The sequence below is a fragment of the Symphodus melops genome (assembly GCF_947650265.1).
Source record: "Symphodus melops genome assembly, chromosome: 21".
NCBI lineage: Eukaryota > Metazoa > Chordata > Actinopteri > Labriformes > Labridae > Symphodus > Symphodus melops.
This window is the reverse complement of record NC_136711.1, coordinates 18,157,521-18,175,599: the sequence shown is the minus strand read 5'-3', so window position 1 is coordinate 18,175,599 and position 18,079 is coordinate 18,157,521. Positions and strand designations below refer to the sequence as shown.

The 18,079-nt window shown below is 41.6% G+C and overlaps 1 protein-coding gene across 8 annotated transcripts in view; it reads right to left on the bottom strand.

The window, feature by feature from the left end:
* The window catches only part of LOC306817478 (ankyrin-3-like), a 117,448-nt gene that overhangs the window by 52,493 nt on the left and 46,876 nt on the right, over positions 1 to 18,079 (bottom strand). For 5 of the 8 annotated variants that reach the window (XM_079334384.1, XM_079334387.1, XM_079334389.1 and 2 more), the window contains exons 3-15: positions 17,718 to 17,816; positions 15,886 to 15,984; positions 14,099 to 14,197; positions 9,772 to 9,957; positions 8,740 to 8,763; positions 5,070 to 5,168; positions 4,156 to 4,254; positions 3,789 to 3,887; positions 3,439 to 3,636; positions 1,941 to 2,039; positions 985 to 1,083; positions 307 to 405; positions 10 to 207 (exon numbers count right to left, since the gene is read on the bottom strand). In XM_079334384.1, coding sequence (XP_079190510.1) covers positions 10 to 207; positions 307 to 405; positions 985 to 1,083; positions 1,941 to 2,039; positions 3,439 to 3,636; positions 3,789 to 3,887; positions 4,156 to 4,254; positions 5,070 to 5,168; positions 8,740 to 8,763; positions 9,772 to 9,957; positions 14,099 to 14,197; positions 15,886 to 15,984; positions 17,718 to 17,816 — 1,497 coding nt within the window. The remainder of the gene's footprint in view (positions 1 to 9; positions 208 to 306; positions 406 to 984; positions 1,084 to 1,940; positions 2,040 to 3,438; positions 3,637 to 3,788; positions 3,888 to 4,155; positions 4,255 to 5,069; positions 5,169 to 8,739; positions 8,764 to 9,771; positions 9,958 to 14,098; positions 14,198 to 15,885; positions 15,985 to 17,717; positions 17,817 to 18,079) is intronic. The other 3 variants (XM_079334388.1, XM_079334391.1, XM_079334390.1) reach the window with 1 other exon arrangement.

Here is an 18,079-nt window from a genome sequence, read left to right as displayed (position 1 = left end):
CGTAGTTACCTTGGTAATGATGCCCAAACTGGCTCCTTGGTCGAGCAGAATAGCAGCCACGTCTCTGTGTCCCTCCCTGGCAGCCAGGTGTAGAGGTGTGTATCCAGAGCTGGTCGTGGCGTCCGGGAACGCTCCGTTTCCCAGCAGCTGGTGGACGATGTCTTGTTTACCCATACGGCTGGAGATGTGCAGCGGAGTCTGGTCGTCCTGTCGACGACAACCACACGAATATTTCAATAAAACCAAGACAACAGAGTGGTTTCGATCTGAAGGCGGGAAAAAAGCAACAATCGCACGTGGTCTCACCTTGGCTTTTGCATCCACTCGAGCTCCATTCTGGATCAGATACCGGACCACGTTTGACTGACCGGCTCTCGCTGCCATGTGGAGCGCTGTCTCTCCTCTCTGGAACACGCGCGCACACACACACACACACACACACACACACACACACACACACAGGAAACAGGGATTAAAGTTATTCTGAATGTTTTTCCTCGTAAAAAAAAACAACAAGGAACTTAAAGGAACTCTAACTTTCTGTCTCAAGTAGAGCGACGAAAAGGGAGAGAGAGAAAGAGAGAGAGAGAGACCCTCGCTCTCCAAACCCCGCTCACCACAATGACGTCCCATAATACTCAGTTTCTACGGTAACCTGGCCACAGACACAGCGTGGGCGACCAAATACTTGAGGTTAAAGAGTTTACTGTGCAGGAGTCGTCTCCCTCTTCCACCTCTCCGTTTGCTCCGTTCTTCTCTTTGTTTGAGTCAACAGAGGTGACTCACAAGACGAGTACTGATGGACAAGATGGACACTTCCTTACATTAACATGGGATTGACGGACGGGTGGATAGCCTGTGTTAGCGTGCGCTAGCTTGCGGGCAGTAGACGTCCTGCAGTGAGTGGCGCTGAATGCTGCGTTTACAAGCTGCACCGAACACAAACTAAGAAAAGGAAGAAGAGAAGGAGCTCCCTAAACTCACCACGTTGCTGGTGTTGGGTGAAGCGCCGTGGTGGATCAGCTGGTGGACGATGTTGTCGTGTCCCATAAAAGCTGCGACGTGGATCGGAGTCAGACCGGACTGCACACGGACAGAGAGCACAAGAAGAGGTGACTTAAATAAAAGAATAAAGCAGATAAACAAGAGGGTCCAGTCTTGACATTGTTGGTTCCATCCATTATCTTGACTGCTTTCATCATTCGGGGTCGAGGAGGGCTGGAGCCGATTCAAGTGGTCATTGGGCGAGAGGCGGGGCTACACCCTGAACTCTTCGCCAATCAATCGCAGAGCTGACATGTGGAGACAGACAACCACACACACTCACATGCACACCGACGGGCAGTTTAACAGTCAGGTCTTCCTGAGTGGACATGTGCAGCGCTCCTCGTCCTGTTTGTTTGTTTGTTTGTGATTTGAAGTGAGTAAAGCCAGACAGAGGAGGGGGAGCTGAACATTTGAGGAATCCCATAAACTAGACACGCGTTTGTATCTGAGAAGATTTCCCCAAATAATCAGACTGGACTTCTTTAGGATGTGGCTGTGATGAAAACTGAATGTTTATTTTTGTCTGATGTTTTGTTAAAATAAAGATTCCAGAGTATGACACCAACATAAGCTAATATGAGACATAACGGTGAACCTACACACTTGTGTATTAAAGTACCTTTTTTTTTTCTTTTCCCAAAATGGATAAACTATGAACTCTTCTAACTTTAGAGTAAAACTGTTTCAGTTTCAGGTCATCAACATGATGAGTTCAACCAGGACGAAGTTCACAGAGGACAGGAAGAGAGAGGGACAGGGCAGCTCTGATTGGCTGTGAAAATTGATCAAAGAAGAAGAACTGATGGCACTCGATATGAAATAATTCAACACACACACACACACACACACACACACACACACACACACATAAAGACACACACTCACACTCCTACCTCCGTGACAGCCTGTATAGACGCTCCGTGCTTCAGAAGCAGCTCCATCACCTTGACTCTGTTTTTCTTGCAGGCAATGTGCAGAGGAGTGAAACCATTCTACAAAAAAAAACACACAAATCAATAGACAAACATCAACATTTCTGAGGGTGAAAAATAGTCCAAACACTTTCTGTGTGTGTGTTTCTTTGTCGGTCTCGCAGCGCTCGCAGGACACAAAAAAACCCAAAACCTGGAAAGCCGTATGGAAAATACAGTGCAGCAGTACCGGGGGGGGGAAACTTCTTTTCTTTTTCTCCCCCTTTCTTCCTTTTTAACCCTTCAGCAAACCAGACGAGCATGTGTGGAAATAATTGACTCAACCAAAAGCTGTAAAAAAAAAAAAGAAAAAGAAAAAAAAAGTGTGCTGCACTGAAATAGATACTTTTCTTTACAACTGCTCGCTCGCCAACACGAACTCTCCTCCCTCTCTCTCTCTCTCTCTCTCTCTCTCTCTCTCTCTCTCTCTCTCCTCTCGCCTCACTTTGAGGTTTCTGGCTCCTATGACTTCATTTTCCTCTCCGTGTCCCTTTTTTCCTCGTCTTATATTCTCTCTCTATAAAGTCCCCAGAGCTCTCACCACACCCAGATGTCTCCTCTTACAGATTGTCTAACACCGAAAACAGCCAACGGGTTTATAAAATCTATGTCAGTCTGTTTGTCTCCTCCTTTTCTGTCCTTCACTCCTGTCTTCATCTCCTTCTTCCTTTAAGTCTCTTACCTTTGCTTCTCTGTTTACAGCAAAGAGAGGGTCAAAGAGTAGGAGTCAAGATGGAGGTAAGAAAGGAGGTAGAGAGGAAATGAAAGACTTGGAGGATGAAGTCATCGAGATCTGATTGCAGCTTTCCAAAACCACAATCTGTTTTTCTAAAACAGGTCCAGGTTTTAAGTTATCAAATCTTTCTAAGAAAAGCTGACATGCACCAGAGCAGGACTTTTTTTCCCCCAAACTTGTACTTCAAATCAGTGATTCTCAATCACAAGCAGCCGAGCCTTCGGAGCCAACACCAAATCCTTCTTGAAAAATGGCTGCCCAAATACATTTTTTAATATATTTTTAAAGATGTTTTTCGGGCCATTTTTGTCTCTATTAGATCGGACAGATGAAGAGACTGGCGATCCGGCGCTAAAACAACCCACATTTTGAATATTTTTTAAAACCAATCAGATTTGTTTCATCAACATTTTGATAAAGTTTGAAACTCAGATGGTTCAAAAAGTGTGACAGAATAAAGAACAGGACCAAAACTAACTATCTAATCCCTTTTTCCCCAAGCACAACCCTCTTTTAATCAACTAGCTGTGTTTGTATGTGACATTATGGGTCTTGGTGTAATGTGCTTGTTGTTCTTTTGTATGAAATGTATTGTTTTGTTTTATTGAACAAGGACGACAGATTTTAGCAGCACATCACTGTATTGTAAGTTGAAACTCCCCCACTCCCTCGTCTTATCCTCACCAGTGCCTTAGCGTTGGGGTTAGCCTTCTTGTCCACGATCACCTTCGCCACCTTGTAGTGTCCACAGTGTGCGGCCACGTGCAGCGCCGTCAGGTAGTCGTTGGTCACGTCGTCCACAGGCACCTCGTGGTGCAGCAGCAGCTGGACGCAGTTCAAGTGGTCGCCCTGCGTCGCCATGTGGAGCGGAGACAAACCGTTCTGGAGGAAACAAGAAGACAAAAAAGAAGAAGGTCAACAAGTCAAGCTGGACTTTCACTGAGCAAGACGTGAGAGTAATTTGACTTTTTCCTCAGTAAATGTTACACGGTAGGAAAAGGAGGGTGAGAAAGGATCACAGGTTGGAGGTGTACCTTTGTCTTGGACAGTATCGGAGCTCCTCTGTCCAGCAGCATCTCCACCACCTGCTCGTGACCGCTCCTCGCCCCGCAGTGCAGAGGAGTCAGACCGTCCTGAGGGGAAAAAGAGACGCTTTTTGACCTTCCAACCTTAATGATGAGACCCTGATTTTGACACCTTAACGTTTAATATATGGGAATGTTATGATCCTTTATTTGAAGTAAAATTGTCAAGGCTTACTTTAAAGAGGCATAACCACATCTGCTGCTTCGTATTAAGTATTTTTCTGTCTGTCTTTAGCAAGCCTTTAACTTGTCAAATAAATGTTTTTGTTTCTCTGAGTTGGTGTCACCTTCAACATCAAACTCTGTTCATCTTTACCTTGGTCCGAGCATCTATCTTGGCCCCTCTCTCCAGCAGCAGTCGCACCATGTTGCCGTTTCCACGTTTGGATGCTACGTGCAGCGGTGTGATGTCATTCTGAAGGAGAAAAAGAAGAAATATTTTGTTTTTCATCTCTACAGTCATTGGTTTTAAGAGGCTATTTTAGGGTGTTTGAAAACAACGATCTTCTGATACTAAACATATTCAGTGTCTCCATTTGACAGAGCGGGGAGAAAATTATAGAGGGAAAGTGGATCAACATCCCCCTCTAGAGGATGTAACCATCAGGCAACTTAAACAGAACCATTTACTCTCTCTTTGGGTTTTCTCTGCTCCTACTCCAGCAAACATACAGTGACAGTATGTCTTTTTATGAGTTTTTTTTTTTTTTTTTAAGGGCTCTGTTGTTTCCTAAAACTGCTGAAAACTAAATGAAAGTTCATGTTTGGAACTGTTCTCATAGGGGAACTTACTTACCCTCTCTGTTCAAAGAAGACGAGCAGACTACATTAACTGACTTCAAATCAACAATATCAAAATCATTCTCATCATTCTCATATGATCAAAATTAAATACTTTTCTGCTGCAGTAATCAAAACATGCACCAACAAAATCTTGACTCTGTATGAAACCTGTATGAAGCCCCACCCAGTTTTTCTAAACCCCTAAAAACCCAGCATCCAATCAGACAGTCAACAGGGTGTTAAACATAGCAGACAGAGAACATGTTTATGTTTCCTGCAGCAGAGTGACGTGCACAGCTGTGCATCGGACTCGGACGTGTGTCACTATAACATTCCTGTACACACGGACATGCACATGATCCAATACGAGGGTTTTGGAGCGAGAGGTTGCAGCAGCTCTCATTTCAAAAGGTCTCTGTGTGTGTGTGTGTGTGTGTGTGTTCCTACCCTTGCCTTGAAGTCCACAGCTGCCCCTCTGTTCAGCAGGAGTGTTGCTACGTTGATGTTTCCGTAGTGAGCTGCGATGTGAAGAGGAGTGAAGCCACTCTATAGTGAAAAGACAAAGAAAATAAAGAGAGTCCTTTAGAGACGAAGGGAAAGATGCTAAAATTGACGCGTAATGAGCTGTGAGCAAAGCATGATGGGACATAACAGAAGAACGGCAGTGAGCTAAAAGCAGGCTAACAGAGCGCAGCAGACTAGAGCTGAGCAGAACGTGCTTTAAAAAATTGAGAACATAAAATGAGTCGTGGATTTTCTGTTTCAAACAAACAGAAAAATATCTCTACTTTCCTAGGGTGACACTTTTGGGCAAGTTTTGTGCACTACAACCTGACACTGACCAGGTCAGTAAGGCAAGAATCCTAATAGAGTGCTACAGCATAAGTTGAAAAACCATTAAATCATTGAGCATATTTGCCCCTTCGGTTCCCTCGTCTCAAAGTCAATGGGGTTTTAGAACACGATTATGGTTATACCCCTGAAATAAGGACTCTGTGTGAGTAAAATTTAAAAGATGTTTATGTATTTTTGACAACCTAAAATTAGCCAGCAAGTAGGCAACCTCACATGTAATTTGTATGTGATTAGCACCTGTCATCAGGGTCACAAAAAACAGGCTAAATCAGGCTACAGAACTTGTGCTGATTTAAAACACCCACTAACCATAATCTGTATAGAACCATGATGTATATTTAGTGACATCCCCCATTGGTTACTTTTGATCAATCACTTGTCAGGCAAAGTGTTGGAGTTGACCTTAAATAATAGCGACAATGCTAAAACCCGTCAGTACAGTCAGCCACACTTGTAGTTATTCTAATTTATGATTAATTTAGCCTTGACCAACCGGAGAGATACAGAAAAATCTGGGATTTTAATGGGTGTCGCCAAAGCTCCCAGGAAATGTGCTGACTGTAAAAGCCAATTTTACATCGTAGCCAAACCTGGTATTGCAGAGTGACGTTACGCCATTGGGCCCAAAAATATTTTTTCGCATAAGCTTACATGGAGAAAGAGATGTTTATAAACCAGTGGATACATTTTCAGGTACGCCAACCTCAAAATACGAACACTTCAATGACCCTTTTTAAAAAGCATATCCGAAAAGTTGTAAAATGCAATTACAGTAAAATTCAGGGATATTGTGGAGAAATACTGAACGTAGAACAGAGTGCAGAGAGAGAGAGAGATTTTTCAAGTTGCTTTCGACGATTCAATTTGAATAAATTGATAGCTAGCAGAGCTGCAAGCTAACAGCATGACTAAGCATGTTTATGTTAGCTAATGGTTGCTTGTGCTTTATTTTCTGTTTTTTGTTTTCTAATGTACTTTTCAATGTGTGGTTTGTTGCAGTTTAAAAACAAAATATAGGAGTAGGCCTCCTATGCAATAACATAACAATAACAACTGTCCAATAACTTACACTTTTTAGCTAACTGCCTGGCCTTGAAGATCTGCAACTCATTGCAAGGACAGTATAACAAAGCTGAGCAATGTGCACCAATCAAAATTGCATTGGCACTCATCCATTAGGCTTTTGTTGAAGGAAGCAATGTGATGCTAACTTAAGGGCTGTGTTACAAAAATAACATCCTGCAGCACTCTATATAAGCAAACATATGTCAGACGATTTCAGTCCTGTCAAATGAAAACAATTCATGCTATGGTTGATTCTCTTATTCAAAAGCTCAGTGTGGGTTTAAAAACTAATTCTTTTCTTCTGTGATTGGCTTTCATCTGACAGGAAATAAACAGACAAACAACAGACATGCAAGTGACATGCATTTTAGCTTTTGAGACTTAAGATCCAGAGCTTCACATTTACCTGAGCTAAATAAACTGAAGAAGCTACATTTAGCACAGGGTTTCTGATAAAGTTTACACTATAGTTACATCAATATTATCGCTTCTACATTTCAGTCCACTTTACTTGTTCATTCCACTTGCAAAAAGGTCAACATGCTATTGATCATGCTTGAAAAATTCAATGTTGTATTAAAATCTGGTGAAAGTGCATTTCTGAGCACACTGACAGAAATCTGCATCACCTTCAAAATGTCAGCAAATAAATAAATCTATTGGCATGCTTAAGCTAGACTACGTCCATTATAATCACTTAACCCCTCCAGTTTCCCTCTGTGACAGCTGGATTATTACATACACAGGGACATTAAATTCATTCAATTAAGGCATTTATACATTTCCTGCTGATAACATTTAAAAAAAAGAAAGAATCTAACATCTGAGAATATCCACATCTCAAGCAATCACTGTACAATTTAAGGGGGGGAAAAAGTTTATAAATGTCAAAAATGTTATTCTTAACTCTAATTGGATGAAACTACAGTCATGAGGAAATGGATGTAAGAGCTGTAGGCTGGTAAATGCTGCAACAGCTATCAGAGATGCTACAGTATGCTTAAATATCATGAAGCCATTATCATCAAAACCAGTGAACTTTAAATTAACACCATTCATGAACTTGCAGCCAGTCTGTGATATAGACATGCTAGCATCATTCGCATCATATTTGAAATATGGTAAATATACACAATATTTACTTTGGCTTTTTTACTATTAGATATAACATTTCATTTCAGCTGAAAGAAACAACCTTTGTTCTCTGGTTATGTTAGCGGGTAAGGCATTTAGCAAGGCAGCAGGCTAACATAAGCCAGCAAGTAAGAAAAATATTCTTTAAAAAAAAAAAGTCTTTTTTAAACATTTGCAAACTGCAAGATAGACAATAAGCATGTCAATTTACAAAAGGAAACTGAGTAAATAATCTGACATCGCCACTCAACTCGAGTTTTTTGTCATGGGTGCTGTTCCTTGGTTGACCTTGTTTTTTTTGACGGTGGCACTGAAATGGATCTGAAGAGAGGCAATGCTTTTCCGAGCGCACAAACATCATTTTTTATCAGATTTTCCAACAAAACTATTCTAGGTCAAACCAAAAAAAGAAAGTGAAGGTGTAATACGTTACATTTCCTTCACTAGCAATGGATACATCTACATAAGACTTTTTAGTACCTTCAATATAACTTGGCCTTCGAAAGAAAACGATGCTCGCAGATCCAATTGGGGATATTTTTCATCAACTAACTGGCACAACTTATGTTCGCACCTTTGCATTTCATTTTATGGCTTTTATTGCTGACACTGGCGCATGACAGTAACACAGACTTGGACTCGACCATTTACAGTAAATGAGGACAAAAACCTACAGAGTGAGGGTTAATTAATCTACGAATGAAGCAGCAATACATGCCAAGCATTTTCTGGCCAAAGCACACAAGATTAAGGGCTTCTTGTGATGAAACATACATCTAAAATTAAAAACGGACAACAGCTCAAAAAACTATAATCACACGTTCAGCGGCTGAAATTCTTCTTTCATAGACTACATCTAGGTCAAAAAGCAGCAATATGCAGGTCAATGTGATGCAGGCTTTCAAACCAAGCACACAGGTGAGGTGCTGACAGCAGCAAAAGCATTCATGCCAGCATTTAGAGTTCATGCCAGCAGACAGAAAGCTTTGGCTGTGCGATCGTGACTGAAGAATGAAGAGGAGGAGGAGAGAGGAAGAGCAGAGGAAGACAAGACAAGATGTACCTCTGTTGTTCTATTCACCATCATCTAGAAAGGGAAAAGGAAAACAGGGCAGCGGTAGGGTAAGGACAGGAACAAATAGAGGGAGGAGGAGGAGGAGGGGAGAATGGGGTGGTTAGTGCACCACAACTACAACAGCAACACCAACACCATGGCTGCACGAAGCTGTAGGATGGGATCATGAAATAATGACAAGAACTACAACACATAAGTACAAACATCCAGATGATGGACTGACACCTCTCTCTTACTGTCTGTTGTTTGTTCCACACTGATTCCTTGTGTATCTACCCTTTTGTTTTCAGTAAATTAAAGACAAGAAATTCTATTCTTGCAATGAGGGACATATTTTGACACCTTAAATGCTTCAAAAGATTATCTGAAAATTAAACTGTGCTGTCATCATAGATATCTAACCCCTATAATCATACCCTACCCTATAAGTTATAGAATAAACTGTGAGCTATACATTTCTTATAATCTTCTGTTTTGGCTCTTCTGTCACAATTCTGAAATTGTATAAATGCAATGTGCACATTTTATCATATATTTTGATTGCATTTAAGCTGTGTCATGTTTTTGCTTTTCTCTACTTTTGTTATGAAACTTTTGGAAAGATGTCCATTTAGACGAAAACAGTTTCATCCGGACTGATGCTAATGCTAAATAGTCTGCTGTGTAAGCCCCATGGTTAGCATTTTTTAAGGTATGTTGACATTATATTGTTTGAAATAGGTGGACATTTTCTTTCTTTTATGCTAATTTTGACGCTTCTACCAAGTTAGCTAACCACAAAAAGCTTACAAGAGGGGAAACAGATTTCAAAGCTTTGGGCCACAAGTTACACAATTTAAGTACCAAGTGGTCTAAAGCTAAATATCATGAGGCTGATCTTTCTTTGTCTGATTATCATTCATTTCCTTTAATTCTCAATGTAATGGAAACAGACCTGTAGCACACAGGTAACTAGCAAACACCTGTTTTAATGAAGCAATCAGAGGTAACGCCCATATAAGGGTTGTTGGGAGACCATACCTTTGACTCCACGTCAGCATTATGGTCGCTTTGGAGGAGCAGCGCCGCGGCCTTGGTGTCATCTTTTCGTGCGGCGATGTGCAGCGCAGGCAGCCGGACTTTCCCCTTTGTGTCGTTTTCAAGCAGAAGAGAAACCACCTGGTCGTGACCCTGCTGCAACGCCACCGCCAGAGGAGTGAATCCATCCTGTCAACCAGAAGAAGCAGGGCGGTTAAAACCAGGAAGTGGTATAGTATCACGATGGATGCTAGTAGCTGCTAGGGTTTTTATCATGCGTGATAAATGCATGGTGCCCCTGAGTTCACCTGATGGTACACCTGCTCAGGTGAACTTCTGACTCACTAAAGATAAAAGATGTTTTCATAGAGTCTCTATTTTTGGGAGCGTCTTGTTCTTCAAAGCAGAGTGAAACCAAATCACACTCCTCTTTGAAGTGTCTGACTGCTGCAACAGCTCCCCTCTGTTTAAACTTACATCATACAAATCACACAGCAGAATGTTAAACACGACACACACACACACACACACACACACACACACACACACACTGAATGAGCAGCTCTGTGTCTCCTGAGGACAGTTAGAGTTCCTGTCTCCTCTGAAGGACTGTGATATGTCTTTGAACGCTCACAGAATGAAAAACCCTTTAATAATCAATATAACGCATCAATCTTAAAGAGAACCTGATTTACGCTGGTATCTTTTTCTAAAGGTTTGATTTTTATTAAAACCTGTTTATTAGATGAGGAACGCTCATCCAAAGAAAATATGACTGACATAGAAAACTTTATGACTGAATCTCAAATCTTTGCAATTTCCAGAAAGTGTCTCAGACTCTTCTCCAGGAATGATTCATGAGATTAGCGTAAAGTGTTGCATGTCTAAAAGGAGCTTAAGAAGTACGGGGCAGCCATATCAGCCATTTGGAAATTTAAGCATTTTAGCGTAATGCTATTAAGACGGTGAAGAGCGTGACCGAGTTCAGCATCTCGCTCGAGGACAAATAGAAAGCAAATTCAGCCGCTAATGGAAAATGATGGATAAAATAAAGGGGCTGAAACTAACTGCACAACACACACATTATTCTGGCAGTAATATCCATGAATCATCAGAGAGAAAAAGGAAAACAGGAAAACAACATAGAGCTAATGTGTGTGCTTACACAGGCGCGTGTGTTTACTCAGGAAACCGACCGTCTGGATATAAAAAAATAAAATAAAAAAATAATTCAGCATCAGTGCACAAACACATCAAAGCACAACCTCCCCTCAGAGATCCTGCAGAGCTCACACACAAAACAACACGCTCATATGCTAATAAACACACACACACTGACACACATTCAGGATCAGATCCTAGCGCAGCATCTCTGGAATATCCACACATATATTTCCACTCCCACAGGCAGACAAACACGTTCAAATGCATAAATTCTTGACTTGACTTTTTTTTTTAAGAAGTCATCCCAGAGTACTCCCCTCCTGCTTCATCTGCTTTATTATACATTCAGCAGTAAGACACAAAGTCAGTTTAATGTCCTCAAACACTTCGACGACACAACAACAGCAGCAAATAAAACACAAAAAAACACTTTTTTGTGTTTAGGCAATGACGCAGTATAATTTAACCTCACTGAAAAAAGGGGGCGAATATCTTAGTAAGAAATACACAGGCTGAAACAATACAAAGCCAAACACTCTGTATCTCTTACATGAGACAAGTGTTTCAGTTGTTAAGGGGCGACACACATGCCCAAGCTTTTAGATAAATTATAATTATATATATATTTATAAATGGTTTAATTCATGGAGACTGTAGTAAGAGTATTTTGCTCTATTAAAAGTCCAAAATGGACTTTAAAGGAGCAATATGTAACTCTGACCCCTGGTGTTTAAAATGGGTACTGAAGTCCAAATTCAACACATCAAAGAGAGCCATCTCCTCCTCCCCCTCCTCTTTAGAGTGGATGCTCATGCGGGTTGCTATGTGGTGGACGCTGAAGCTTCAGTGTTTAGCCAGCTCTGCATCGGTCTGTAAACCTTTCTGTGTACTAACCTCTCTCCATTTTTCAAACTAACACGCCATTTTCCAATGTCGATGATATTTTGAGCACGTTTCTGCTTGTGGAGCTGATTAGAAATATGCAAAGGCTTTTTAGGTCAGGTGGAAACACTTCTATCTGCCCGCTTCCATCGCTGCAACACCTGAATTCCTAACAAACTGAGGGGCGCCCAAAACTGCCATATGGGGGGGCACCTTAAACTGAATACCTTCTCTGCTCCAAACAAATTCAGACCATTCAGGACCAGAATCTAAAGTTAGAAGGAGGACATACTGGCTGCTGCATTGTGGTCAGAGAAGCCAGCATCAGTATATATCTTACAGATTGGTCCTTTAATACTATAAAATAATCATAGACGCTATTAAAAGAGATTAAATGCAGACAGAAGATTAAATAAAAGGAATTTTCTGACACACTCTGCCTCGTGCTAAAATGCCAAAATATGAATTATTTAACAACAGGGGTTGCTTCAAACATTGATATATATTTCCCTACATGAATAATTCACTCTGTCTCCAACGCTGGGGAGGAGGAGGGGGGGGAGATGTGGTGGGAAAAGTGGGGTACAGGGAGGAGACAAAAGGAAGCGGTGTAAAAGGAGAGAAGAAAGAGATGAAAAGGAGTGAGGTGGAAGGTGAAGGTCGTTTGTGAAGTGTTAAGGACAGAGCTTTTTTATTTTAACACGACACTGAGGAACAAAGCAAGATCAATGCAGCTTTAAATATTCAGCAAGTGCGCCATCGCTGGTAACTTATCCATTCCTTCCTTCACTGTGCGGTCGAGCTCCACAGTTGACGACTTTCCCCACCCGGTAAATCTGCTAAACATGAGACAACGGTGACGTAATGATACAGCCCAGCGCTACGTCGCAGTCTGTCTATGGATAATACAGGCAGGGATGTACACTCTGCTTCTTGCTCTGTCACTTTCCCTTCATCTCTTCTTCATCTGCTTTGTTCGTCACCATCCTCTTCGCCTCAGCTTAGATCTTAGGCACAGCGGGAGCTCCATACACACACACACACACACACACACACACACACACACACACACACAATCAGAGATGCATGCGACACACAATGCTAAACCCCCCGCTGGCTCTGCCTAACCATCTCGCCTCTGCTACCACCTCAGAAGAGGGTACAGAAGGGGGGATCACTTCACCACCCCCGCGCACACACACACACACGCACACACACACGCACGCACGCACGCACGCACGCACGCACGCACGCACACACACACGCACACACACACACACACATACACACACACACACACACACACGCACACACACATACAATACGCCTCTACGACATTCAGATTGAAGGTAAAACGTCACAGCTTGAAATGGCAGTCTGAAGAATGCGACTGTTAACAACTTAACTATTTAAAAACATTCTGCAAACCGTTCTCTTTATTTCCCCAAAAAGGTAATGTTTAAAAGAATTGCATCAACATCACATATTTGTACAAAAGAGTCAACTACTGGCTTTACGTAAATATGTCCTTGTGAACTAGAACAGACTTTTTAAAAACACATAAAGCTGCGGAAACATTTAACTCTGTCCCTTTCTTTAACTATTGTTTTAACTATTATTGCACCACATGTAACTCACAGGCGATTCTAACCAGAGATGAACTTTTCAGCGTCAAATAGGAACCTGGTTTAGAGGATGTATTTACAGCTGCTCTAACGCTACAGGCCCAAACATCACCACTATATTTTCTCTACATGAGCTCCAAGCCGGAGAGGTTTGGCCACAGTGCAGGTTGTGTTTGTCACACTTTAGTGGCTGTTGGCCGTCTGCCTGTACTACAGCAGATGATGGATCGCAGTGACACACTCACAGGGTCGCACTCGCTCACGCCACAGACGACAGGCTTCAGAAACGTCCCAGAGGGCAGTCAAGGTCACTATCAGTGAATAAATCATCACCTCTTCTTGTCGTTTTGACTTTCTCTCCCATTTAGTCAACAGATTCATCTTTTAAATCAACTTGTTTGATTGTTTATCGACCCCTAGCAGGATATCTATTTTCTTTCTTTTTTTCACGTGTGTCCTCTAATGAGCCAGTGGTAGCATCCAGCTATTAACCACATTCTTCTGCTCACAGCTCTGCATTGTAATTACAAAGCGTCTACAGGAGGGCTGGACGGGAGAGTAGCTATTAGAGGCTGTTAACTCGGTGAGTGTGTGCAAACAGGCGTAAAGCGTAAATGCAGTGTACATTTATTACAGCGTGTGTGTGTTTGGTGTTTTACCTCTGTGGCGATGCTCTGACTCGAACCGTGGTCCAACAAGAACTGAACAACGTCCATGTGGTTCTCCTGCGCCGCCATGTACAGAGGAGTGAAGCCATTCTGGAGAAGAAAACAAAATGAAACATGAAATCAACATCGTAATCAGCACTATTTTCACCGTTTAATTCAAGGAATTCATGTTCTCGAGAAAGAAATGTCTGTCAGCAACAAAGATTTCTCTAACTAATTAAGTTTTCATGCTATTATCTCGTTGATTTTATGGCTACTTGAAAAAAAAAGAAAAAAAAGTATGTCCAGTATGTGCTGGACGCTTTTTTGATCCTTTTATTGTCTACTTTTTTTATATTTAAAAGTCAGAATGTGTCTTTTATGTTTCCGAATCTACGCCTGATTTTAAAAAAACGACAAGTGCACAGTTCAGTCGAAGACAGTGTTCTTCCCAGGAGGAGCCAAAGTTATAAAAATGATGAACTTTGACTTTAAATAGACATGATAACAATGACAAATTAAAAGAAATATGAAGTGTGTCACTTCACTGGCCCTTTGCTTAAAATAGAAATTGTAATAAGTTGGGGGTGCCGTTAGCGTTCGATCCACTGTCCTTTCACTTCAATAAAGTCAGAAAAAAAGTTACACTTTTTGATATCTCTGCTTGTACAAGGTCATGACTGGCTGTGTTAAAAAAACAAAAAAAAAAATCATTCATTAGATCTGCATTACAGCAGAATTGTATTTACAGGAATTTGTGATAAAGACCCTTGATTTTTCTCACTCTTTGATTTGCTGAGTCTTGCAAAAACAAACACCAGGCCATCATGTTTTTAAACGTTTTCAAGTTAAAATCTGCATCGTCATCATTTATGGATGATGATTAGTTTAAATTCGAGAAAATGTCATGTGTGTTTGATCGGGTGTCCACTGTAAAGCTTTTTGACCTCTAAAGCTGCACATGGAAGGACTAGCAGTGAATACTGTCACCTCCATACATGCCTCACACCTGATAACACAAAGAGACAAGCTGGAGCTATGGGACTGAGCGTGTTAGTTTCCATGTGTGTGTTAGTGTGTGACACCAGAACAAAGCCAAGAAAAAAACTCAAGGATTGAAAAATCACTCCAGCATACAAAAAAAATGCTCCACCTTCCCTTTCTCTCTCCTCCTCTTTATATAATCTCGGGTGCACCAAAACCTTGTTCTCTCTTAGTTTCTCTCCGTTACACAACATTTAATTTAGACTTCACATTCAAAGAGCTGAAGAAGTGAAGGACACAATGAAAAATAAAACTAACTTTAAAGGATCAAAAGCATCAATCTGAGCAGCACAGAGTGTCCCACACTTTTCATGACTAAATGCTGCATTGCAGAATCAGTTTTGTGAGTGTTAAAGGAATATTTTAACGTTTCCTTTCATGTCAGTCATTACACCACTGGCCCGAGGTAACAGCTCATCAATACCACATTATTCTGATTTTCCTCTCAAAAAAGCCCCATCCGAGGCTTTGATGTTGACAATGTTATCATGGCTGTGGTGGTTACAGCAGTGTGATAGTGTGTGTGTGCACACTGACGTTTGAATGTGGGCCAGGAAACACTGCAAAGCCGCTGACACAGCACACACACACACCCCTCCCTAAAAAAAGGATACTGTGTGTCCACATTCATCTGCATGAACGCACAAACTCAAACACGGATTTCCAGCAACGATGATTTCACAGTTAGAGAGCTTTGTGTTTGCACGTGTGTTTTTTTGTGTGCACGTATGTGTGTGTGTGTGTTCCTGCTTTACCTGAGACTGTGAGTTGACGTTGGCTCCATGTGTGACCAGCTCTTTCACCACGTCTGTCTGCCCGGCAAGAGAAGCTATGTGGAGGGCTGTGTTTCCTTTCTGTTGAGGAGACAAAAAAAAGAAAAAGTGAAAACTCTGGGTGGGGCAGAACGCTGCAGGGCTGCCAGGGCAGGACTGCTCTCTAGTTCTGGGAGAAGAGAGCCTCGTTAAGAGGTTTGAGTGGCCTACAAAGAGGCTTGAAGCCGTCTTGAGAAATTCATGTTTTCATATCGGGGAACTTTAGTGTGTAATTCATTCAAAGCAGTTTAACGTGCTACACTGGGATTATTCCAACATACGTTTTCCTCTTGATTTGAAATCTTGCCCAGGTTTAGTTTGAGCATCCAGCATTGTAACAGTACTGGACATGTGAGTTTTAAAATGGGGGATCAGCAGAACTTTAAAGCCAAATAAGACAGCTTGTCATGTTGATGTTTTGACAAAATGTGAATGCACTATGGCAGAAAAGTGAGGTGGTGTTGGTATGAGTAGCATGTTCAAACTCTATGGAGGCACCTGTTGTCTGTGTGTCAGCTACTGCAGCTAAACAGCAGCTGTTACCATGTTGTCATTCCTGCTGCTGCATATTATACACGTCCCCCCTCCATTCCTGAAAGCGAGCTCATGCTGTAACTCCAAGCGCCAACCTCCGCTGTTTAAACCATGAAGCTAATGTGCACACTCTAGACTTTAACTCGTCCAGGAGATAGGACATTATATTAGCATTCATTAAGTAGCCTATCTGGGATATTCATGCCCAAAGCATCTCAAAGTACCTGTTCCTTTTAGCTTACTTTTTTTTTTTATATCCAAAAACTTCACTGCTAAGGAAGATATCTGTCTTACTTGTTGCCAAGTTCACCGATAATTGTAATCTGACATTAGCTTGACATTTTTAACACCTTTTTTTTTATCAGCCTTGAAAGACATTTCATCAGAGCCTGCTGCTGACATGGTGCACATTTTAGCAAACAAGCTCCCTCATCAAGAGATCATGATCCGACTGCAGGACACAAGGACATTCCTTCGAGTCCAAATCCTCTTTTTTGCAGAAATGCTTTTTGGTCTACTCCACTGCTAAATGCTATAAGCTAAAGCCCTGCCATTTATTGCGCTAGATACTGTAGCCACACCATTTCTTAATCTTTGAAGATACCAAAAGTCTTTTGTGATTTCAAAGAAGTATCAGGTCAGCACATTCTACTTTAGCTTCTTTGATGGGGTCAGATGTTAAGCTAATGCTTGCATGTCCAGCAGCAGATTTTTGTTAACATGATGATAGCAAATTACGTCACGTGGAGCCCGAAGCAACATTAGCATTTATTATGAGTCACCATAAAGACAACCCTAACCCTAACCCTCAATTCGACATGTCAACATGAAGTGCCCATTAAGACTGTGCCTAAATCAGCAGCGAAATGTTGCACGGTTAGCAAGCTATGTGCAACCACAATCTCCCTGAACATAATGACTTTTCCTCCTGATGTCGAATTAAATCACGACTGAGTGTCACGGTCTCATAATTTAGATGCAGTCGCTGTAGAGACACATTTATGTTAGTAACACTGTCATGCACACGATTAGAAAGGCTATCGCTTTTTACTAAATCACCTCAGCGAACACACAACCATTCATCTCCTCTCGTGCTGCTTAAGCAATGTGACTTTGGGAATGAGCTGACCAAGCAAACCACAGTGTGAGTGTGTGTGTGTGTGTGTGTGTGTGTGTGGATTCATGCATACATTGTGAGCCGTTCTGTGTATGTGTGTCTGTGAATCCTGGGTAATACACACCTTGGTAGCTGCATCCACATTGGCACCATGCTTGATGAGCTCAGCCACCACTTCTACGTGGCCTTCCTTCGAGGCCAGATGAAGCGCGTTGAGGCCATTCTGAAGAGGAGGGGGACATATTTTAAAATCCAGACAAGGAGAAAGAATAAACCCCAGATTGTATAAAACAGATCGACTTCATGTGGAAAGTTGGAGAGGTTAATTCTCTGATGAACATGAATGTCCGAACAGTAATGTGAAACAATCACAGAGCTGTTGAGACAGTTGAGTTTGGACAACAGTGTTGGACAAACTAATGTCCTTATAAAGCCTCAACACCAGCCTGGTGTCACACATTCAATGGTCTCAGGTCCAAAGAATTA